This window comes from Notolepis coatsorum (genome assembly GCF_963971535.1).
Source record: "Notolepis coatsorum genome assembly, chromosome: 3".
NCBI classification, from domain to species: Eukaryota; Metazoa; Chordata; class Actinopteri; order Aulopiformes; family Paralepididae; genus Notolepis; species Notolepis coatsorum.
In genome coordinates this window covers 66,626,991-66,652,588 of record NC_140167.1, presented here as the reverse complement: position 1 = coordinate 66,652,588, position 25,598 = coordinate 66,626,991, and the positions used below count along the sequence as shown (strand labels likewise).

The 25,598-nt window shown below is 46.6% G+C and overlaps 1 protein-coding gene across 1 annotated transcript in view; it reads right to left on the bottom strand.

The window, feature by feature from the left end:
• The window catches only part of col24a1 (collagen type XXIV alpha 1 chain), a 313,480-nt gene that overhangs the window by 27,943 nt on the left and 259,939 nt on the right, over positions 1-25,598 (bottom strand). Inside the window, exons 46-47 of the mRNA XM_084310995.1 lie at positions 21,313-21,366; positions 3,531-3,638 (exon numbers count right to left, since the gene is read on the bottom strand). Of these exons, the coding sequence (XP_084167121.1) occupies positions 3,531-3,638; positions 21,313-21,366 (162 nt within the window). The remainder of the gene's footprint in view (positions 1-3,530; positions 3,639-21,312; positions 21,367-25,598) is intronic.

Here is a 25,598-nt window from a genome sequence, read left to right as displayed (position 1 = left end):
CAACCATCAAGCGGTACAGGGAATCTTTTGTCCCCTCAGCCATCAGTTTAACACCTCAGACGAGGCTCCCCCGCTCCCCACAATGTGCAATAGCAAATGTGCAATTTTTAACACTGTGCAATAGTGCTCATTTACCTTAATCTGTTGATCTATTTGACTGCTTCTACATTTTTTTTACTTTTCAAATCTTCTTAAAGGGGAACTCCAACATTTTGGGAAATTAGCTTATTTAACATCTTCCCTGGAGTTAGACAAGACGATACATACCTTTTTTGTCTCTGTGCGTGCATTTTAGCTTTGGGAATAGACGCTCCGTTAGCATAGCTTAGCTTCATCACTGGAAGTGGGGGAGGGTTAGAGCCTTACAGTGCCTTACAGTGTATTGCAAGGTCTGACATTGACCAAACTTGATATGCATGAAAAGGGGGTCAATGTCAGACCTTGCAATCAAAAGTTAGGGGGCGCACTGAAATTACTGTTATTAGCCCCCTAACTTTTGATTGCAAAGTCTGACATTGACCCCCTTTTCAGGAGTTGACCTAGAGCCCACCAAGGTCATGCATATCAAGTTTGGTCAATGTCAGACCTTGCAATACACTGTAAGGCACTGTAAGGCTCTAACCCTCCCCCACTTCCAGTGATGAAGCTAAGCTATGCTAACGGAGCGTCTATTCCCAAAGCTAAAATGCACGCACAGAGACAAAAAAGGTATGTATCTTCTTGTCTAACTCCAGGGAAGATGTTAAATAAGCTAATTTCCCAACATGTTGGAGTTCCCCTTTAAGTGCAGATTTTTTTGTTTGTCTACCAGATTGTTTTACTTGTTTGATCTATCTCAGTGTCCTCTTCAAGACAGAGGGTAGAGACTGAAATATGTGGTGCATGGGGAAAGCCAGCAAGACACAACGAGGTCAGACAGTTACGACACAAAGATGTATCTAGGTTAAGAGGGTTTCATAATCTGGGTACAACAGAGCCCCAGAAGGTTGGCTGAGGGAGGAGCGTAATGGGTCACCACCATGTTACTCTGAGAAAGTACATGTCCCTGCAGCCAAGGCTGGCCAAGAAAAACAACTTGAGAAGTAACAGTCCTGAGACAGGGGGCCGTTGGGTTAGATTAACCTTGTCTCCCTGTCACACGTCAAAGGATACCAGACTCCAGGTGAAACCTACTTTCTCATTTGCTTCGCGATAATTCATATGGGTTTCTGGTCAGGGCAGGTGAATAAAGAAGTGTAGCATTCACTGTATAATTGTACATGTCAAATGTATATAATATATATTTTAATCAAAAACAGAAGCTCGGTTTTGGTAGACAAATTTACCAACGAAAGAATGTACCAAAGTTTGGCCAGCAGTGGCACACTGCGGACCAACGACTTACTCACAACCTCACAGATTCGAATCCGACCCAAGACCTCGTCTGGACATGTCACATGGTCTCTTCGGCTACATTCTTAGTGCCAAGCCTTAGTGCTCAATTCTCATTTATTGCTCAGATTTGATTTATTTGTTTGGCTGTTTACATTATCTTTTAAATATGGCCAGTATCAGATTTCAGTGTGAAATCTTTCTGTTTTTTTCACCCATCCCAATTGAGTCGTTATGCCAATTCCCTTCCTGGTCGTTGCGTGCATTGCCCCACTGTCGTTCTGGGGAGGGTGTAGAACTACCACATGCCTCCTCCGATACATGTGGAGTCACCAGCCGCTTCTTTTCACCTGACAGCGAGGAGTTTCACTGGGGGAACGTAACGCGCACGGAGGTTCACGCTATTTCCCCCAGATCCCCTCCCTGCTGAACAGGTGCCGACCGACCAGTAGGAGTCGCAGTTTACAATGACCAGGACACATACCCCACCGGCTTCCCACTCGCTAACACTGCCAATTGTGTTAGTAGGGACAACTGACCAAGCCGGAGGTACCGCTGACAGCTGGATTCGATCCCAGAGTCTCTGCAGTGGTAGGCGAGCGCTTAGTCCGCTGCGCTACCCTGCCGTGCCAAACCTCCCCATCTCTCTTTGTTTTCCTGTCACTTGTGCTTTTGTCCAATTCATGCAAATGTATTTGTAATCTCGACGACATTGCTAAAAACCCCAATGTCCCTTTTCTTGAATAAATAAAGGTTTCAAATCAAAATTCAAATCAAATAAGTAAGAAAATGGTAGGAGAAATTGTAAGAAAATTGGAGATACAGGTTTTTTTTTGTACGACAACGGCGTTACGCAACCTGACAGGCCCAGACAGAGAGGGTCGTATGGCAGGCGGGGCCTCCCTCAGTCTCTCTGGTCCGTCTGGATGAGGGGGCAAGGATGTCCATGCATGAAACACCCGCCCCAGACTCTGGCCGCAGACTGAGTCTAACGATTCCCCCCTGAGCTAAAAACGACTGAAAGTTAATCACGTCAACGAAGGCATTTGATGACCAGCTGTTTTCAGCCTAATATCTGGGTTTTTATAAACACAGCTGGTAGGTGTCAACGGGAGAGAATAGGCCGTTTAGAAGCTGGTGGTGGAATGAGCCGCAGTGGTGGAATGAGCCGCAGTGGTGGAATGACCCGCAGTGGTGGAATGACCCGCAGTGGTGGAATGACCCGCAGTGGTGGAATGACCCGCAGTGGTGGAATGACCCGCAGTGGTGGAATAAACGAGGGAAACCACAGTTGCCTTTTGAGTTTAAATAAGAGTTTGACATTTTATCTGATGGACCTTTCAACCTGGGAACAAAATAAGAACGTGAGTCTGTGTTAGGGCCCGGCTACATCCATCCGTCTACGTCTGTAATTATTTGTCAATGAACGGCGGCTGGGTGGCGCAGCGGACTAAGCGCTTGTCACCAACGCGAGAGACACTGGTATCGAATCCGGCTGTCAGCGTTGCCTCCGGCTTGGCCGGCCGTCATACTGGCTCAATTGGCAGAGTCAGCGGGAGGGAAGCCGGTGGGTGGTAATCTTGTCGTTGTAAACAGTGACTCCTACACAGCGAGGAAGGGAGATGGTGAGGGTAGTGTGAGCCTCCCACGCGTTACGCTCCCCCAGTGAGAGTCCTCGCTGTCAGGTGAAAAGAAGTGGCTGGCTGACTCCACATGTATCGGAGGGGACATGTGATAGTATCTTTCAACCCTCCCTAGACCGACCAGTGGGGGGCACATGCAAGCAATGCCCAGGAAGGGGAGGGGGGAATTGGCATGACGACTAAATTGGGATGGGAAGAAAAACACAGAAAAACAGGAGGAGAAAAAGTGGATAAAAAAAAAAGATTTGTCAACGAGGAGTTTCCGTTTGTTGGACCGGTCCACCACCACCAGATCTGTGTCCACGTGGACGGAGAGGAGGAACTTTTGGAACTGGCGGATACGTCGCCGTCCGTGAGCAAAGCTGTTAGTTCTGTGAACGGGCGATTACTTCAGGTTCCAATTGACCAACAAACCCAACATACAGTAATCCCTTTCGTCTGTTTTCTCTCTCTGCTTTGCGATGGATCGATGTAGCCGGGGGCCCTTATGACTTTTGAGTTCTATGTGTTGAATACCTGTCGTCCTTGTTTTCCCACTAGTCCTGGAAAGCCAGGGAGTCCAGGACCACCGTCTGATCCAGGATATCCCTCCAAGCCAACTGGTCCAGGCGAACCAACGGGACCCTGGGAAATAAAATAAAAATAAAATATATACAATATACTTAATAATAACAACCGCAAGGGTCACTCTTTGCGGTAGGGTCAACTTTGATTTCAATTCCATCAATTCAGATGATAAGTAAACAATCATATTTTATTTCCTGAATTGTATTCATTTGCCGATTCACGCTCCATTACGTGTTGCCAGCTGGACAGAAGAACCCTCTCGTGACAAACCTTGTTCAATAATTCAATTTTGAGGAACACTAGATTCCGATATTGATTAAATTTAAAGTGAATTGATTCCAGCCCGGGATCAGATTCAGAGTAGGGCGTATTGGAAAACCATTCAGTGACACACACTCACACACACACACACACACACACACACACACACACACTCGAACACGAACACAAACACACATCCACACGAACACGTACACACACGAACACACACACAAACACACTCACACACACATGAACACAAACACAAACACACATCAACACAAACATGAACACGAACACACACACACACACATCCACACGAACATGAACATGAACACACACACACACATAAACACACACACACACACACACTCACACAAACACACATCCACACAAAGACGAACACACACACACAAAGACGAACACACACACACACACACACATGGCTACTATTCAATAGTAATACTAGAGTCTTTTCCCCCATTCATCATTCACTTGATTTACATACATCTGGAATAAAGAGATGCATGAATGAATGAATGAATGAAAACTTTATTTAACAGATTGCAGAATGGGTACAATACAGTACGGCTCAATACATACAATTGTTAAGGGGATGCAGACCTGAGAAAGACGTTTGTCTTGTTTCCATCAGGGTCCCCCATTTTCAATTCATATAGACATATATGACATACAGATAGTCAGTACTGCTACATCTATACATTTATGACATACCAGATTTGCAAATACAGTACTGTTTGTGATACAGAAGGAGTCAAGAAAAGGGAGTATATACATTTGACGTAGAAACTGTACATTGGAGGAGGTTGGGTGGGGGGGTTGGGTACATTGGGATATTGACAACCATACTGGGTAATTTACATTGGAGGTGGGGGGGGGGGGGGGGCGGGGGGCGGGGGGCACACTGTATAAACAAGTAACACTGTACATTGAGGGGGGGGGGGGAGGAGACACTGTACAAACAAACACAATTGTACATTGAACTATTGACAAAACCATACTAGGTAAATGACTGTACATTGGAGGGGGTTGGGTTAGGATATTTACAGGGGCCAGTGTTGAATTGCAGTCTCCCGTAGGTGTCCCTTGAGAGAGGTTTTGAAAGTGGGTAGTGATCCACATTCCTTTACAGCTTTGGGTAGGGCGTTCCACATTGATGTGGCATAATTGCGAAACGTGTTTAGTCCCTTATTTGAGCCGAATCTGGGTTTAACATGATTTGTGGAGCTCCCTCTGGTGTTGTGATCGTGGTATTCACTGACCTTTGGGAAGTATTTTGACATGTACATGGGTACCTTGGTCGTGTAGTGTATCTTGTAGACCAGGCCCATTGCAAGTTGTTGTACTCTGTCGTCTACTCTAAGCCATCCTAGGTTGTCAAAGTGGGCAGGGGTGAGGTGGGTTCTAGGAGTAAGGTCAAGCAGTAGTCTGACCAGTTTGTTTTGAGATGTTTGTAATTTTGTTTTTAGCGCCTTTGAGGTGCTTTGGTACCATGAGGTGCAAGCATAGTCGTAGTACCCCTGAATGAGTGCTCCTGCCAGAGTCTTCAGGGTATTCTTGTTTACCAGAGAGGAGATCCGGTACAAGAATCGAGTTCGTTGGTTGACTTTTTTTATTACATTGGATGCCATTTTGTCACAGGAGAGATTAGCCTCTAGGATGGAACCCAGGTAGGTAATTTCATCTTTCCTTGTGACAATATTGTCACCCACTGTAACTGAGAAGCCGTCGGTCTTGCTGAGTTTGTTATTTGAACCGAAGAGAATGGACTCTGTTTTGCCCATGTGTAATGATAGTTTGTTATCAGCGAGCCATATGCAGATTTTGCCTAGTTCTGAGCTGAGGGTTTTTTCAACCTGTAACTTGTTCTTGTCAGAGACCAGCAGGGCTGAGTCGTCCGCAAACAGGAACAAGTTGCAGTCACAAGCTGACGACATGTCATTTGCATAAATTAGGAACAGTAGCGGTCCTAGTATGCTTCCTTGTGGAACACCACAGCTCACTGTGAGGGGGGGGGATAGGGTACCGTTTACCTCCACCATCTGTTCCCTCCCCTCAAGGTAGGATTGCATCCAGCTCACTGATAGACTATCAAAACCAATTGCTTTTAGCTTGTCAATCAGAATGGAGTGATTGACCGTGTCAAAGGCCTTTTGTAGGTCCAGCATGACCATGCCGCAGTATTTGCCTGCGTCCACCTCTTGTTTGATGTGGTCATTCAAATAGAGAAGGCATGTGTCAGGCATTCCGCAATGACTGACTGACAGACAGGCAGAGATCTAGCTACAGCTGTTTTATGGTGAATACAGGTGACTGACTGCCAGACAGGCAGAGATCTAGCTACAGCTGTTTTATGGTGAATACAGGTGACTGACTGCCAGACAGGCAGAGATCTAGCTACAGCTGTTTTATGGTGAATACAGGTGACTGACTGCCAGACAGGCAGAGATCTAGCTACAGCTGTTTTATGGTGAATACAGGTGACTGACTGCCAGACAGGCAGAGATCTAGCTACAGCTGTTTTATGGTGAATACAGGTGACTGACTGCCAGACAGGCAGAGATCTAGCTACAGCTGTTTTAAATACAGGTGACACGGGTTTCATTTCCAGACAGACGTTGAATCACTGTTTGAATCCCAGGGGGAAAATGTGATGAGAGCTTGATTTATTTTATCCAGCTATAACAATTTTATTTATTACCAAATGCAGTGGAAGGAGTCTTCATTTCCTGCAGCAGACAGGTCTGGACCAAAACATGAATTGAATGAATATATATATATAATATATATATATATATATATAAAAAAAATATACGCCCCAAATTTGTACGAAGTTAGTTTCTTCACTACACTTACCAGAGCAATGTTAGACCTTCCCGAATACTCATTTATAATTGGTGCGGATTTTAATGCCATTTGGAATCCAAGGATGGACAAATCTTACCCCTCCTTTTCCAACGAACAAAAAAATTCATCTAATGCATTAAAGGATTGGTCGAAGATTACAGGTGTAAATGACTTATGGCGATCACTCAACCCCACGACCCGGAAGTACTCTTGTCGATCTGCGAGACATAACACATTATCCAGAATAGATTATGTTTTTGCATCCCGAGACTATTTGATAACTATGATGTGGAAATGATACCCAATGCATTATCAGATCACTGTTATTTACTCCTAAAAGGAACATTTGGTATACTATCATCCCGAGCCCCAAGATGGCGATTTAACTCGATGCTGCTTAATAACAAGGAATTCATTACACAAATCAAAGAAGCTCTTACAGTATTCCTACGGATGAACGCGAACTCGGTGCAGGACCCCAGAATATTATGGATGTCGGTAAAGGGAATGATCAAGGATTTCACTGATAGCTTTTCCTCCAAAATACGCAAGAATCGATGCTCAAAACTGGCTGAACTGGAAACGCTTTATTCAACGTTATTTAATTCTTTACAATACAACAACTCGGTTCGACTGGAAACTCAAGTTAATGTACTAAAAAAAGAGATTAATGCCATATACAGACAACAATCTGAAATACAAATACGTAGCGCAAGACAACAGCAGTACTCTCAAGGTTCCAAACCAAGTCACCTATTAGCTATGCGATTAAGAGTTAATGCAAAATTTGCAGATATAACTACCATTAAAGCACAACAAGGACTTGTTACAGACCCTAAAAAAATAAACGCGACATTCAAAGAATTCTACTCCAACTTGTATAAATCAGAAACGACCTTCGATCAAAACAAAATGGACACATATCTTAATCAAATTAACCTCCCTAAACTTTCAGAGGATGACGCTAAACAGTTATATGCCGTATTTGCTATCGCGTTCCGCTCTGAGCCGTATGAGATATTCTATCTCCTATGATACCTAATGTATCTCCCTACGAACAAAAAAATACATGCACCACACCTGTATGGGGCTCCGCCCCCATGGTGGCACCGCCCATATAGCAGTGACGGTAGTCACCACACACCCTTCCTCTATTTTCGTCCCAGCGTACTCGGATGCGTGCACCGTACGATAACTAGTAGGATGAAAAGATCAGAGTCATAATGTTGGAAGCTTACCGGAGGTTGCTGGCCCCTGGCATCTTCGACGCATGTTTTCGGCGACACGACGGGCCTGTGTTGATGTTCCTCGTTTGATGACAGCACATCGAGGTTCTGCTGTACAAGGCTGGCTGTCGGGCCAGCTTGTACTCAGGTAGGCCCTGTGTCTTCAGGCATGGGTATTAGTGTTAGTAATGCTGGTTTGTTTTGTTAACACAACCATGTTGTGTGTTGGCGCCGGGGGCAGGATGGTTTGGTGAACGTTCTCTGCAGGGAACGGTTTCCAAGCTGTCTTGGGCGTGCTGCTAAAACATCTAAAGCTATGCTACATGCTATCGCTAATGCCGCATGCTATTACTACTGCTAATTGCTATGCTGTTTTAATGTCTCCGCCGTGAGATGTTGTCACTCTCCCTCCTCTTGCCCGGTTCATCAATGAAGGTCAGTCGGTAGCTGTTGTGGTTTTTTTTGCTGAGTTCTATTTACCTTTTTCGGGTAAATGGGTTGACAACAGGGTAGGTCGTGGCTAGGTTTCCTAGCCAGGTATTTTACCTTGTGTTCCGGCGGGGTTTGTTGAACGGTGTTCCCATCTGGGTTGGCGTCGGGTAGTGGGGCTATGGGTCCAGCCGACATGGTAAACATGTTGCGTGTCTGTGCACAGGCAATTGTTGTCTTGGGTCCCACATCGCCTGGCGCTAGGCTGCAGTAGTATAAGGGCAGGGCCGCCTGGGAGAAATGTGAGGCCCTGTGCGTTTTTAGACGCGAGGCCCCCCACCTCCTGGGGCGGCCCTGTGTAGGGGGCTATTGTTTCGTTTTGTCACTCTGCTATGAGAAGGTCTGTCTTGCTACAGTTTTCTCTCCTCTCAAACCATTCATACTGATGGTCAATCGGTATACTGGGGGAGTAGTGCGGGGGGGGGGGGGCTTTGTTTACCTTTTTTGGTAAATGGGCTAAACTAGGGCTGGTGTCCTTTTGTGAATATTTTGAATGAAGACGGGTCTGGTCCGTCTCCCCTTAAACTTTGTGTGTATGGGTTTGCTCATTCTACAGTTTTTGTGGTTTAGCTCTTTTATTCATTTAACCCTTTCATGGTGCACACCACAGTGGAGGGTGCTGTTTGCAATCACCACTGGTGCTCCATGTTAACATCAGTCCTTTGTTTTTGATATATTGAAACAATGCCCCGCCCGGCCGACACCATGGGTGGGTCGGCCTGGCGAGTGGCTGGTGGGCTGTTAAGGCTTGTACCGCCACGGTATGGAATTGGCAACGATTAGAACTGTGTTCGAATTGCTGTTTTTTTCTATTAGAAAAATGGTGTCTGGTGGAGGGGCCTTGAGGGCCAGCCGACGTCGACACATCGCGCGAGGTTGTTGACGTTATTAGCTTTGACCCAGCCGCAAGCTATAACCGCTCAGGGTTCCCCTCTCCGCAGGGGATTTTGGTCTTCTGCTGGAGCGCGGGCGGTATTGTCCTAGGCCCTACACCGCCTCACACCGCGCAGCCAGAAGAAGAGAGAGCACGGCCTCGTCAGCGGCGATGACGGGGCCCTCGACAGGCGGCCATGTTTTTCCCCCGCCAGAGGTATCCTGGGCGTCGATTCGACAGGTGTCCACAAGGCCGACAGCCTTGGCGGCCGAGGGATCGGCCATGTAGGATGGGTTCGGCTTGAACAAACAAGCCGTCACCGTCCTGCCGCGAGCAGCCCGCTCTCCGATCGCTCCCTTCCCCAACACCAGCGGAAGAAGTGGGCTCTGATTGTTTCCTTTGGCTGCGGGCCGCGTGCCTTCGTTGATGCGCGGGCGGCCCCCCTTTTCGCTTCTCATGGGGACAGGGGCTGACACCCAGTTTATGGCTGAGCCTGGGTCTGTCCGTGAGAATGTTGTGCTGTCAAGCGGCTCCCACACCTTGATCTGTGTTGGTTGAGCCTGGTGTTACGTCTGTCAACTTAAGTGTTGTCAGCAGGGGGGCTCGAAACCTTTTGAGGCACACAGTGCGGGCTTCCCCGGCCTCGCCTTCGCCAGGCCTGGTATCATGTTGGTGCCTCCCACTCCTGGAATATTGGCAAGTGGTCGCAGCTCACATGATTTGGGGTGGTAGTAATATCACTGCAGGGCTACGGTGTGTAGGAACCCATGGGGGCCTTACACCTTGCATGTCCGGCTGCAGAACAACTCCTTCAGCATGTTCTGGAGGGGTGTTCAGTGGGGGGGCTTTTTTCATCGGAAGCCCCCCGTATCAGACCGGCCCTTTCTGTCGGGGTTCCCCCTTGGGTGCGATTGCCTCGTGGGTGGTGCCAGGGTCAGGTGTTCCGACACGGAACGCGCTCTTCGCACGGTTCCAGGTTTGGCTACGCACAGCGGGGGGACCGGGCCAACTATCTACGGTTCCTAGCGGACCTGCGCCACGTGACGGCGGGTGCGTTGGGAGTGTCGTCACATATGACTACGGCAGTATCATATGTCGAGGTGGATGGAGAGAACGCTGAGGCGGGGACTTGTGTTTACACAACCCCAACCGTTTTCAGGTTTGGTACAGACCCTATTGTCGGGGTATCCAGCTGTGACAGCTCTGGTCAACGAGATCCAATCTCTGTGGACGAAGCAAGCCATCGTCGTGGCGTTCTCCTCCCGGTGTTCTCTGCCCGAGAAGTCGGGAGGGAGGGGTGTAAGACCCAGGCTGGACCTGTCCCATGGGAAGGTTCAGCATTTTTTGGATCGTCTCCTACCTGTTGAACACTGTCAGGTGGGGGTCTGGTTCTCCTCCATAGACCTGTAGGATGCGTATGCGCATCCCCGATCTTCCATCCTAGGGCTTACATACGCTTCCTTTGCAGGGTTAGCGTATGAGTACCAGAGGCTACCGTTCGGTTTTCTCTGGCTCCCCGCATCTTCACCAAGTGTGTGGAGGCCGCACTGGGGCCTCTGCGTCGTCCGGGGTTACGGAGTGTTCTGCCCTGATGACGTTCTGGTCCTTCGCGGTCAAGGTGGATCGTCAGGTCTCGTACCAGGCAGGTCTCTACCAGCCTGGGGTTGCTGTAGACTGGTTGTAGAGTATTCCTCTTCCCAGTCAACGGTTGGAGGGCTATGGGCATCCATCTCAGAGCGTGTTGTCAACACGCTCGGGAGGTTCCGTCCTAGGACGGTTACGGCGCTGTCTCACGTCGCGTTTTCACCGACGCCTCCCTCGCTGGCGATGCGTCGGGCCAACGCAGTAGGGGGCAGCTGGCAAACCATGCTGCCCGGTCTGCGCTACGTTCAATGTGTTGGTGTTGAAAGTGGTCCTTCTGGTCCACAAATGGTGTTGATCAGGACGGACGATACGACGTCAGTGTCGTGTATCGACAGACAGGGAGGAGTACGCTCCCCCTGTCTGCACCAGGCGGCGGGCGGCTGGCTATGGGCGTCCTCCATCTGTGCGGCCTGAGGGCTCCCCACATCCCCGGCAGGGAGAATGTGGGTGCAGGTGTACTGTCGCGGGGCGGCCCTCATCCTGACGGGTGAGGATTGCGTCTGGACATGGCCAGGCGGGTCTGGGACCGATGCCGTGCCGCCAGGGATTCTTCCCCATACATCTGTTAGGTCAGTTGTTGGGACGGGTACGTTGAGGGGCGCAGGTTCTTGATCCTGATGGTGTTACCATCTGGAATGCGCATGCTCCCTCCACTGTCGCGCTTACGCGGGCAGATGACGTATGTTCCAAGTGTGGTGTAAGGCGGGGGGCCGGGACTCAGTCTCCTGCCCCCTGGATGCTGTCCTTAGTTACCTCCAGTCTCTCCTTGATAGACTGTCGGCTTCGACGGTGAGGGTATATGCAGCAGCTATATCCTCCTATCATGAGGGGTTTGAGGGGATGTCTTGTTCAGCCACCCTCTTGTGAAGCGTTTCCTGCTTGGAGCTTCGCTTACGCGGGCAGATGACGTATGTTCCAAGTGTGGTGTAAGGCGGGGGGCCGGGACTCAGTCTCCTGCCCCCTGGATGCTGTCCTTAGTAACCTCCGGTCTCTCCTTGATAGACTGTCGGCTTCGACGGTGAGGGTATATGCAGCAGCTATATCCTCCTATCATGAGGGGTTTGAGGGGATGTCTTGTTCAGCCACCCTCTTGTGAAGCGTTTCCTGCTTGGCGCTCGACGCGTTAAGCCGGTGCAACGCTCCTTGGCTCCGACTTGGGATCTTCAATTGGTCCTTGGTCGGTTGTCCTTGGCCCCGTTTGAGCCGCTCGAGCAGGCGCCGTTGGGACAGCTGTCCTTCAGGACCGCGTTCCTTCTGGCTGTCACTTCCGCTAAACGCGTAGGTGAGCTCTGTGCTCTCTCGGTACGTCCAGAGTGCCTGTCTTTTCGGACCGATTGCGGTGTCACTCTGCGACCTGATCCTGCTTTCGTGCCTAAGAATATCCGGAGTTCCTTCCACTCCCGGGATATTGTGGTTCAGGCGTTTCGTCCTCCTCCTCACACTAGTGAGTTAGATGCGGGCCTTCACCTGTCATGTCCAGTCCGTGCTTGGGGATTTACCTCAGCCGTACTCAGGATTTCAGGGTTACCGACCAGCTTTTTGTCTGTTACGGTGGGGCTCGTGCTGGTAAGGCACTGTCGGAGCAGCGCCTGTCCCATTGGTTGTGCGAGGGTGTTACCCTCTGCTACACGTTGGCTGGGCAGGATCCCCCTGGGGGCGTCAGGGCGCACTCCACTCGTGGGGTGGCTGCCTCTGCCGCTCTCCTGGGTGGGGCCTCGGTGGAGGCCATCTGTGCTGCAGCTTCATGGTCCTCCCCGGGCTCCTTTGTAAGGTTTTTCCTCATGGACATGACCGGGGGTTCTGTCTCCCAGGCGGTTCTGGGGTCTGTGGCCTTTCCTGCTTCCCGTCCTTTGGTCGGGTAGCAGGAGTGTATGGGTATGGGCCACAGTGTGTTGAGTCACACGTGGTTCCGCCTGTACGGTGTGTTCAAGGGGTTCTAGTTTCCCTCTTGTTCGCATTCAGGTGGAGTTGACTGCGCCCCCCCTTCATTAGGGAGGATGGGGTGACAGGGCTCCCCGCACCCCTTGATGTGGGCTTACGGGTCCTCAGGGGGTACATTTGTCGGGCTTCGCGTCCGCTCTTCCCCATATCTCATACGGCTCAGAGCGGAACGCGATAGCAAATACGGCATATAACGGTAGGTTATGTAGATAACCTAGTTATATTAGTATTGGCTGAGCGTTCCGCTCTGCGCGGCCCTGAGTTCCCTCTTGAGGAATCTTTTCCTGGGACGGGTTTTTGGCGAGGAAGGGTGTGTGGTGACTACCGTCACTGCTATATGGGCGGTGCCACCATGGGGGCGGAGCCCCATACAGGTGTGGTGCATGTATTTTTTTGTTCGTAGGGAGATACATTAGGTATCATAGGAGATAGAATATCTCATACGGCTCAGAGCGGAACGCTCAGCCAATACTAATATAACTAGGTTATCTACATAACCTACCGTTAGAAACACTGATCACACTAGAGGAACTCAAGAAGGCCATATCCGAAATGCAAAGTGGTAAGGCTCCTGGAAGAGACGGTATACCACCAGAAATGTACCTCTCTTGTTGGGACATAATTGGACCCTTATTACTAAATATGATTTTATACTCAGTCAAGGAGGGGAACTTCCATAAGAACGACAATATTGCACTCATAACAGTCCTCCTTAAAAAAGACAAAGACCCCACCGAGTGCGGTAGTTATAGACCATTAAGCCTCCTCGGAACCGATATCAAACTGTACTCTAAGGTATTAGCCATCAGACTACAAAAGCATATGACGTCTTTAGTTCATCCGGACCAAACTGGCTTCATAAGAGGCCGCTTGATCACTGATAACATAAGACGATTACTACATGTACTAGATGCTAACAAGGACGACACCACACCTAAGGCGATGCTGTCCCTGGATGCAATGAAAGCTTTTGACAGGTTGGAATGGTTGTATCTATGGGCAGTATTAGAAAAGATGGGGTTAGGAAAAGGTTTCATTGATATGATTAAAGTATTATACAAAGACCCATCGGCCATGATTACAACAGGTATAATCACCTCCGGAATCTTTCCGGTATCACGCTCATCTAGACAGGGTTGCCCTCTTAGTCCCGGACTATTCGATCTATCATTAGAGCCTTTAGCACAATATATAAGACAATCCCAATCCATAAAACCAATCGTAATCAAGGGCACACAACATAAAATTTGTTTATATGCGGACGACGTAATACTGTTCATGCAAAACCCCAACACCACATTGCCTCATCTGCTCAAGTTGATTGAGGACTTTGGAGATTTATCGGGATTTAAGATAAATTGGCCGAAGTCGGCTTTCCTTCCACTTAACGCCCCTGCAAAAAAAAATATAACCCTCCCAGAAGAGATACCTATGGTAAAACACTTTAGATGTTTGGGAGTTGAAATATTCCCTACCATAAGCCAAACGGTGAAGCACAATTACATAAAAATCCAAAACAAAATCAAAGACGACCTTGACAGGTGGTCAAAACTTAAAAACTCAGTACAGGCACGGGTATCAATAGTTAAGATGGACGTCCTACCTAGAATCAACTTCTTCAGCTCAATGCTACCGTTACCCCCTCCAGAGGGTTACTGGAAAAAATTACACTCCTCCACATACAAATTTATTTGGAATAACAAACCACCACGTATAAAAAGATCCACCGCACAGAGAAACAAAGCAGACGGTGGTATGGCATTTCCAGATTTTTTCCACTATTTTAAGGCATACACTTTAAGACCACTGACAACATGGTTTGATCCCCAAGCATTAGTATCCTGGAGAAATTTTTAAGAAAATAGAGTAGCTCCACATAGACTGAAGGACATAGCATACACCAAATTATCAATTAAGCAATACGAACGAAAATTTGGCCCCATAATTACTCATGCGATCCGGATATGGCGTGAAACACAAAAAAAATATTCTAACCCACATAAATGGCATACTCATACTCCCTTATTCAATAACAATGCACTCTTGATTGGAAAACGACCTATAAGATTCCCTATATGGGAAAAGCAAGGCATACACTCATTAGGAGATGTTTTCAACAAATTTCATCTCACCGATTCCACATATAATTTTTACGCACAGTTATTGTTATGTTTGAAGGCTCACGGTGTTCCATTAAGGATACCAATTGTACACCACAGATACCACAAATTCTTCTATGAAAGAGAGACATCGAGAGGTTTTGTTTCAGATTTTTATCATCAATTACTAACGTCCTCGTATGAAACCCTCCACCTAGACTCAGTCTGGAGGAGGGATATACCAGACCTGGAAAAAGATTTTGATTGGCAAGAAGCCTGGGCAAATGTTCGATTTACATCAAGGAACCCGGACCATCAACAAATCAATCTTAACTATATTCACAGGACATACTTGACTCCTATAAGACTGAACAGAATGGGTCTTAAACAAGACTCCAAATGCTCCTTATGTACAAATGGGGACGAGGGGACATTTATGCACATGTACTGGGACTGCCCACCAGTTAAGATATTCTGGAAAGAAGTGACCCAGCAATTATCAAATCTCTTAACTCTGAATATACCTGTACACCCCTCTGTATTACAGCTGAATGATGTTTTTGAGTGTGCAGTACATCCACAGCTAAAGAGATTGGTTTTATCGGGTATCACAGTGGCTAAAAAGCTGATAGCATCACGATGGTTTCAACCGGAAAAAATGTGCCGGAAGGTCTGGATTCTGACAAATCTCGATGTGATTTATCAAGAAATATCTACAGCAAGAATTTTGGGTCTCAATGAATCCAAAATGACAATGTGGTTAGAAGTGGTGGAGAGAATAAAAGCTAGCATATAATGGTAGTGTCTGGTTAGGAGCGAGGGATAATGGATGGATTATCCAATGGGGGGTCCGGGAGGGGGGGGTACGGGCTAGAGCATATGTGTGTAGGGTATTAGATAGCAGGTATTAGGGGTATATCCTGTATAAGACATTTAACTAATTGTTGATTTTATTGGATGTGCACTGTTAATTAATGCTTGTATATCTTATCGTGTGTTGTCATGTTTGTTTATATGTTTGTTTAAAAAATAATACAAAAATAAAATACAAAAACAATATATATAAAAAAAAGACATTAAGTGCTTTACATTTTCCTGCGAGTTATGCGTCCGTGTCTGAGTCTGTTTAAGTGTCTTGGGAAATTTTTGGGGTCATTTTAGGGGGGTCAACACACCCCTATCTGATGTCCAGGTCCATAATGCCTCCCCTCAGCCTCCTACACCCAATGGGAATTAACTTTTTGGCTGATAGAAATTTCAATGCTTATGATTATTTTCTGTTTAACATGGGAATAGACCTATTCACTGTTTACAAACATACTGTGGGCTAGATCCACAAAGAATGGATTGCACGGAGCAAGTTGCACCCTTACTTACAATTCATTATGAATTGAAAATGGGGGACCCTGATGTAAACAAGATGAAAGTCTTTCTCTGGTCTGCATCCCCTTAACAATTGTGTGTATTGAGCCGTACTGTATTGTATCCATTCTGCAATCTGTTAATAAAATGTTCATTCAATCAATCAATCTGCACGGTGATTGATTGAATGAACATTTTATTAACAGATTGAAAACTTTTTACAAACAGAAATAAGGATCTTGTGGATTACCACTTTAAAGCCGGATAGTCTTAATTCTGTCCTTCATTTCCAGCAAGAGGAAAATATTAAACGTGTCATCACAACACAGAAATGTAGTCCTGTTTACATTTTATAGACTTGTTCAAAACACTTACATTACATTTACATTTTAGTCATTTAGCCGACGCTTTTATCCAAAGCGACTTACAAGTTCTGTAAGACAAGTCAGCAGGAAGGGTACAACTCTATCAACTGAGTAACAATGTTCATCAAAGTGTTCAAACTTGAGTGCTGCAGTGTCGAGTGTATGTATATTAACACATCCACCGCCGGAAACAGCTTACGACATGTTTCAAGGTCATGCGAATTCCGCCATTCCATGGCGTACGACGTTATTGAGTATTGGTATTCATAATTCCCTCACCGAGCCTGGTCTGATACAGTGGGAGCCTGCACAACAGTGCAACGCTTCAATACCGCCGCCTGGTGGATGATCGGGCGAGTTACCAAACCGGAAATGGATCGAGTCGATCTCCGTGCATCTGGGAAATGCGTCCGGCAGTCACATATTGTTGCAGGACTCTAGACACACATCCGTGTATATGGATCGCTGCCATAACTCAATAATCGATATGATTTGGGCACTTATTTCACCATACAAACCGGAAATGGATCTAGTCGATCCACGTCAAATAAGTGGGATCTTTTTCCTCCAGTCTCATCGGCGAACGGTAAGAGGACAGTAACGTTACTTTCAGCGTGATTGTTTATTATTATTAATGCAAACTGCTCTGATCAATATATCACCCATACTACATAAAGCATTTACTGACGATCACGGAATTATAAACGACCCCCCCCCCCCCCCCCCCCGTTCATCCGCGCATGATGAGTCATAACGTTTAGGATCGTATTCAGTTGGATTTTTTAATATAGCGCGTATCACGAATAAACTGCAATCGATAATCTATATTATGCGTTTAGGCCTATAACTAGCGTTCTAGGAATTACTGCAGAAAACGATAAAAACATATTTATATTCTAGACGGTATTTTCGTATGAATCTATGAATGAAAAAGTATAACGTTCCTACATCCTGAACGACAGATAATTGATGTTGAATGGGCCATAGTAATGTCAATTTAGCAATACAATTAAAAAAGTTATAGCCCTGCAAAGAAGGTGAACATCTCCATAGACTTAGAGTGGTGGCAGAGAGTGGTATGAGAGGGGCAAACGGCGTGGCAGTTAATGTGTTAAGAAGAGTGCATGACAGTAGAGGACAGTGAGAAGGTTAGTGTTCTGGAAACAGCAACATTCTATGTTGCATTGACTCTGTGCGCCAATGATTAAAACAGAGCAGCTGACACTCTCTGAATGTTCCGGTTGAGAAACCCTGATTTACTGTATACAATGGCATGCAAATTTCTTGATTCTGATTGGCTGAAACAGTGAAGTTGCCGGTTGTTATTGAGTATAACACACTCCACGTGATCCCAGAACCCGCCCGCAACCGAATTACTTTGTTTCCGAATCACTCCACCATTCATTCTTTTACTGAATGAAACCAAGATGGCGGACAATAATCTTTATGAATGGATGTATTGATTCAGTCATAACGACTCATTCAAATTAGATAAATTTACCTGGAATATGTTAGTTGTTTACACAATGTTGGATTATGTAATTGGTTTCTCATGACTCATGGCCACTGGCAGTTGCAGAATCCGACTCCTCTCGTGTGAACGCGCAGACACTCTATCAGCCTACCCAGCATGTAATAGAACTCAACTTGTTATTATTGGCGCATAGATTGCAGAAATACGGGAACGTTTTGATTATATTTTAAAGGCTTTGACATTGTAAAAAACGATATAAGTGGAGTTTCGAAGCTGTAAGCAGAATACAAGTCATAGGAACACCCACGATATAGTGTTCTTCCCCCTTCCTACTGTATAAGAAAGAATAAAAAACGCATTGCAAGGAGAACAGAGGTTTTTTGTTTCGCGTGATTTTAAAAACGCTGTATTAAAAGAACCAATATAAGGATCCACGCGAGCTTTCTACGGTGGGTACATCTTGGCGTCCCACAACTATTCCCCAATAACTTCTATCACTGAAAATGCTTAGAAAAGGAAAGCCGACGGTTGTTATTTCGTATATAATACACTCCACGTAGGGTGCCCACCTGTCCCGCGTTTCGCGGGACAGTCCCGATAATGGGACGTTTGTCCCGCGTCCCGCTACAACAGAACAATGTCCCGCAATTAAAAGATTATATTATTATTATTATAATTATTATTTTTAAATGTTGTCAGTGTCACTCGAGTGAGTCAGAAGAAACACGCACCTCTACCCCTGCGGGCCTGCGGGGCCAGCCGTGTATATGTCTAACAGAGTGACAGCCAATGAAATGGGTGCATTTGTCACGCTGTCCAAGGTGCTGAACTGCTCTCTCGTGCAGCTCCGTGTTGACGGCTTGAGTCCCGCTCTGTTCTGGGACATGATCGTGTCAAGTCGTGTTCAACCATTCAAATCAGTTTGTAGATAATTAATCTGCTGTCTATATTGGTTGTAATTGAGTTAACAGTTAAGTTAACATATGTTAAGTATTTTTACATACATGGTTATGGCTTTATTGTTTTAAAATCTGCATTGTTTAAAAAAATGTGTGGGTCCACCAGACACATTGCGGAGACTGTGCTGTCTCGCCTTTTCTTTACGTTAGGGTTTGTGGAGACTTTGGGTCTCACCCTTTTAGTTTGCTATGAGCAACTGAGTGATCCGCTATTCACAATAAAAACATTATTATATTGTGAAGATGAACCATCGCATTCCGTCTCCTCTCTTCTACACTTCACTGCTAATAATGCTCAGGAAAAGATGGCTGAAAAGACTTTTTCTATTAATGGAGTGATTTTATCAGCTTGGATACCAAGATTGATGGTTACCTGCTTAATGATGAAAGTGTGATTAAATAAAGATGTTGGTGACATAGTAGCGGCTGAGAAGGTGATTGGTGAAGCATCTATACAGTTTAATAAGATTAATAACAAAATGTGCTATATATAGCCTACCGTCGAATATGAAATAAAGGCATTTAAATAATAAATACATTTCTTTAATTTTAATTAGCAATAAATAAAACTACTTTTTTTTCTTCTTTTTTTTCCTCACCTACCATTGTCTCGCAAAAGCAGTGCTGCTGTCCTGCGACTGAACCATTTTGACCTGGTCACCCTAACTCCACGTGACCCCAGAACCTCAATGTAAATAAACCATAATCACCCTACAAAAACAGTACTGTATTTGTAAATCTGGTATGTCATAAATGTATAGATGTAGCAGTACTGTCTATCTGTATGTCATGTATGTCATATATGTTATGATGCATTGAAAATGGGGGACCCTGATGTAAACAAGACAAAAGTCTTTCTCTGGTCTGCATCCCCTTAACACAATGGGGACGAACAACGGATATATACGTGTTTCGATTCCACCTGTTGTGGACAGAAGCACGGATATATCCGTGGCAAGTTGTTTTGGCTTTTATTCCATTTTAATAACCTATTCAAGGTCGCCGAGCTGCACTGCAGATGTACCCTACTCTTTGAATTCGAGAAAGTGCAATACCGGCCAGATCCTCTTGGGGGCGCTATCGTGATAATGCAGTGTGCCCTGTGGCTGAACGGAGCATTATTTTTTTTGACTTTCAATGGAGTTTTCAGTTAGCTGGATTCTGGATGTGCAGCATGTAGCTTGGATTACGTTTTGTATTGCGGATTTCACTATGCAATAAGGGGATTTATCATCAGCCAATGGACATATCGATCTACCAGATGGCGATCGATAACGGGGAAATGCTCAGGGGGATCCAACCGGCTCATGGTAAGATCTTTTTCACGTAAATTACAGCCCAATCGAGCCTTGTTATGATACGATACGATCGGCCTATGTGGCTACTTAGACGAACACGGTTATTGGTAATCAATAATAAGAAACGACATCCCCCGCCACCCCCCTTTCATGCATACATGCTTGAGGATCATGCCGATCATATGCAGTTTGAGTTTTAACTGTAGCATCTGTATAACGGAAATGCCATTGGATATAACGTTAGCAGCTATTAGCCCTTTATCTAGCCTTCCAGGAAATATACTAGGCCAAATGCCGTATAATGCTTATATTCACGGCACTATAAAATGAGAACGTATTGATGATTTTTTTTCTTTAAGCCATTTTGAAGGGACGGTTTATGGACTCAATTGACAATGAGAATGGACAGATAGCAATACTATAAAGTATAGATTTAGCTCTACAAACAGCCCCACGTCTGTTTACATTTGCTGGTCCTCTAGAGATTTATTAGACTCATCACAATGGCCCCGAATGTGTTGTTAACAATTGTGTGTATTGAGCTGTACTGTATTGTACCCATTCTGCAATCTGGTAATACAATTTTCAATCAATCAATCAATCATTCCAATAACAACCGCTAACTTCACTGTTAGATGGCATGCTTTGAAGCAACCTATGTATAGATGTAGCACTGTCTATCTGTAATAACATTTTCAATCAATCAATCATTCCAATAACAACCGCTAACTTCACTGTTAGATGGCATGCTTTGAAGCAACCTATGTATAGATGTCTCACTGTAGATGAGCTCCCAGAGCAGCTGTCTATTAGCACCGTTCTTAATCTCTCATTCCTCCTTGCGTCGGGTCAAGATGTGATAAGATATACTCACTTCAGTGCCAGCCGTTCCCGTCAGCCCCCTCGCTCCCTTCTTCCCTATAGAGCCCTGTGAAAACACGCATAAACATACATGTGAAAACATACACGCGGACAATAAAACACACATAGGTATTGGTGGGAGATTGAATCAGACCATTCATAATACGATTCTGATGTCACGGGTGGTTGTGTTTGGGTTCTATTCAGTACAAGCACTGCCAGTATATATTGTATATTCAAATCCCCCAAAGTCGTATATGGAACATGTATCACATGTCGAGGTGCACTGTTATCAAAATATTAATATACAGCATGAAGACCCTTCACTATGTGACTTATCTGACCAATAACAGCACAACTCATTGTGTATTATTCTTTTTATACAGAGATTAGGACTCCCCATTCAACATTTTCTCAGAGCTAAATATAACTTTTAGCAACGATTCAGAATTTAGTATTATGACCTAAGCTTTGTCCACTGGACTTCTGATCCACAAATTATTGGATACTGTATAACGTTAGTTCTATGAATGTGTTTGGAATGCCGCTTATCAGAACCTTTTTTAGAACAGGGTTACCGCTGTCAGATGAAAACCTTGTATCTCCAATTCTGGTTTTTCGACACAGTTCTCAGTGTTTCACAACTTTAAGGATAACGGAAAGGTCTTTGAAGCCCAATGTAGAACCTCAGAAAACATACAGGAGTCAATGGAAAAACCAGGTTGCTTTTCTGAACCACTGACAATTTGACCCCATATCGGACATACAAGGTTTTCGCCTTATGGCAACATTACGCTATTGGTCGGATCCCAATAGCTCCAACAGACCCCTGGCAGGTCCCCAGCAGCTTTCAGGACTTGCTTATAGAAAGTTCAATAAGCTACTGGTGTTTGTTAAACACAGTAGATGGTTCTGTGGGTCAAACACGAGGTAGCGTTGCCAGCCTCCTCTCTCTCCCCTCAGTCCCTGGCAGCGCTGCCAGCCTCTTCTCTCTCCCCTCAGTCCCTGGCAGCGCTGCCAGCCTCTTCTCTCTCCCCTCAGTCCCTGGCAGCGGTGCCAGCCTCCTCTCTCTCCCCTCAGTCCCTGGCAGCGCTGCCAGCCTCCTCTCTCTCCCCTCAGTCCCTGGCAGCGTTGCCAGCCTCCTCTCTCTCCCCTCAGTCCCTGGCAGCGCTACCAGCCTCTTCTCTCTCCCCTCAGTCCCTGGCAGCGCTGCCAGCCTCCTCTCTCTCCCCTCAGTCCCTGGCAGCGCTGCCAGCCTCTTCTCTCTCCCCTCAGTCCCTGGCAGCGCTGCCAGCCTCCTCTCTCTCCCCTCAGTCCCTGGCAGCGCTACCAGCCTCTTCTCTCTCCCCTCAGTCCCTGGCAGCGCTGCCAGCCTCCTCTCTCTCCCCTCAGTCCCTGGCAGCGCTGCCAGCCTCCTCTCTCTCCCCTCAGTCCCTGGCAGCGCTGCCAGCCTCTTCTCTCTCCCCTCAGTCCCTGGCAGCGCTGCCAGCCTCTTCTCTCTCCCCTCAGTCCCTGGCAGCGCTGCCAGCCTCTTCTCTCTCCCCTCAGTCCCTGGCAGCGGTGCCAGCCTCCTCTCTCTCCCCTCAGTCCCTGGCAGCGCTGCCAGCCTCCTCTCTCTCCCCTCAGTCCCTGGCAGCGCTACCAGCCTCCTCTCTCTCCCCTCAGTCCCTGGCAGCGCTACCAGCCTCCTCTCTCTCCCCTCAGTCCCTGGCAGCGCTGCCAGCCTCCTGTCTCTCCCCTCAGTCCCTGGCAGCGCTGCCAGCCTCTTCTCTCTCCCCTCAGTCCCTGGCAGCGCTACCAGCCTCCTCTCTCTCCCCTCAGTCCCTGGCAGCGCTGCCAGCCTCCTCTCTCTCCCCTCAGTCCCTGGCAGCGCTGCCAGCCTCCTCTCTCTCCCCTCAGTCCCTGGCAGCGCTGCCAGCCTCCTCTCTCTCCCCTCAGTCCCTGGCAGCGCTGCCAGCCTCCTCTCTCTCCCCTCAGTCCCTGGCAGCGCTGCCAGCCTCCTCTCTCTCCCCTCAGTCCCTGGCAGCGCTACCAGCCTCCTCTCTCTCCCCTCAGTCCCTGGCAGCGCTACCAGCCTCCTCTCTCTCCCCTCAGTCCCTGGCAGCGCTACCAGCCTCCTCTCTCTCCCCTCAGTCCCTGGCAGCGCTACCAGCCTCCTCTCTCTCCCCTCAGTCCCTGGCAGCGCTACCAGCCTCCTCTCTCTCCCCTCAGTCCCTGGCAGCGCTACCAGCCTCCTCTATCTCCCCTCAGTCCCTGGCAGCGCTACCAGCCTCCTCTCTCTCCCCTCAGTCCCTGGCAGCGCTACCAGCCTCTTCTCTCTCCCCTGCAGCACATGTTGAAGCAAGTCTCTGGTATTTGGAAACATGCGAATACCTCGACTTTGGCCAGGACAGAGAAGTAACCGTATTCCCGATTCGAGGAACTCAAAAGTCGCTTCGGGGTAGAGGAGGATGATGTAACGCATATCAAAAGCAAAAAATATAAATAAAAATAAAAAAGTATGACAGAACGATCTGAAGCTGAAAGGTGCCCTGCAGGAACTGAAACGGTCTGGTCCAGAGGCTAGCATGTTTTTTTCCACCCCTGAGATATCCGTCGATGCCAGGGTTTTAACATTCCTTTGTGAGTTACAAGCTCAGAGGACTTTTTACTATCAAAGATGAAAAATTTATAATAACTTTGACAAACTGGCGTATAAAAAAGGATATTTTGAAGGTGCGGGGAGGAGGAAGAGGAATCTCACATTTTGGGTGGTCAAGAAAAAGTCTCCCACCGCCCTGGCAGCGATGATGATGATGATGATGATGATGATGATGTTGCTGGTTCCCGGATGTACTGTGTCTGTACACTACACTTGATATCACAGCCGGGAAAATGAACATACTGTGGACTGAAATGAACGGTAATTTAATGTTACTTACTTGTGGTCCAACTTCTCTAATTGACAATGGAGAGCCTGTCCGTTTACCGGGGGCCAACATCTTGATTAGAACGTAAAATTCATTATTTTCACTCCAAGTCGCATCATGGCAGCGCCCAGTAAACAGACAGACTCTCCATTGGAATTTCGAGAAGTTGGACTATTTCAACAACTTCAGGGGATACGCGTTTGACAAATAAGAGGCTCGGATTTTATGTTGAGGTAATATAAAATGCTTCTGATTAAGTAAAATACAATTACATGACACCCGGGAGATCAAAAGTTAATTTCAGTTTATGAAGTTAATTTGCCCGGCTGTGATATGAAACAAGCAAAGCATAGCGGTACACATACAGCTGGGAACCAGCAATGATGATGATAATGATATAATTTTTTTTATAAAACAATTTAAAAACACAAGATACTTGTGCCCTAATGATATGCACTCAATGAAGAAACCCACTCCCATTGCCAAAAGAAAGTCTAACATGCCTATACATATTTATACTATGGAATTACACACTATACATGTATTACATGGCCCATAATGGCCCTCAAAACAGCATTGCAACTTCAACAGCTCCTTTGATGTGAGCTCCAGGTATTGACAATGCCGATGCTACCTACCCTACCACGTGACCCCCTAATGGCCACCACAACCCAACACGTGCAGATAGATAGGCAGGTTAGAGCATCTGATCTGTACTGGCATGTTCCATCAGGCGACTGAAATGCAAGAACGCGTTGCTCTGAAAGTGTTTGGCCTTTCATCCTGGCAGCTGAGGTGAAGAAGGGATTTTCTCCCGCCCACAGCGGCAGGTATAAAACCCCAACCAGAACCCAGCCCAAAGTGCCAACGCTGAAGGACTAAGCCAGTGTTAGCACACATGTAGAGGCTTTGTTCCCGGGCCAGCTTCTAACCGGCACGGGCAGATGTGATCGGTCTGGCAGATGAACTCTTTTGACAGTTCGGCATCCATCTAATTTGTATGGAAAGATATTGCACCGTGGCTCGGTGCTCCTCTTGGAGCAGCATGGAGGTAGATCTGCAAGGCTTGGGGATTCACACATAATCACAGACATTTGGCGCCTGCACTTTGCTATTTGGAAAGATACTTGAGAAGATAATTGCTCTCTTAAAAAGGTGTACACTGGGAACATGGGAGTTTGGGGACTCTGGGGAGGCATTTTATTGTAATGGTTGCATGGAAAAGATTACTTAAAATTGCAGAGAGAATTCTAGTTTTAGGGATTCACAAAGGAGTAGTTGTTTACGACCAATTAGTTGATTTAAAGGAGCACTTCACCCACAAATTAGAATTTGTACATCAATTACTCACCCGCTGATGATTTATATTTTCTTCTTGCATGTCCCCACA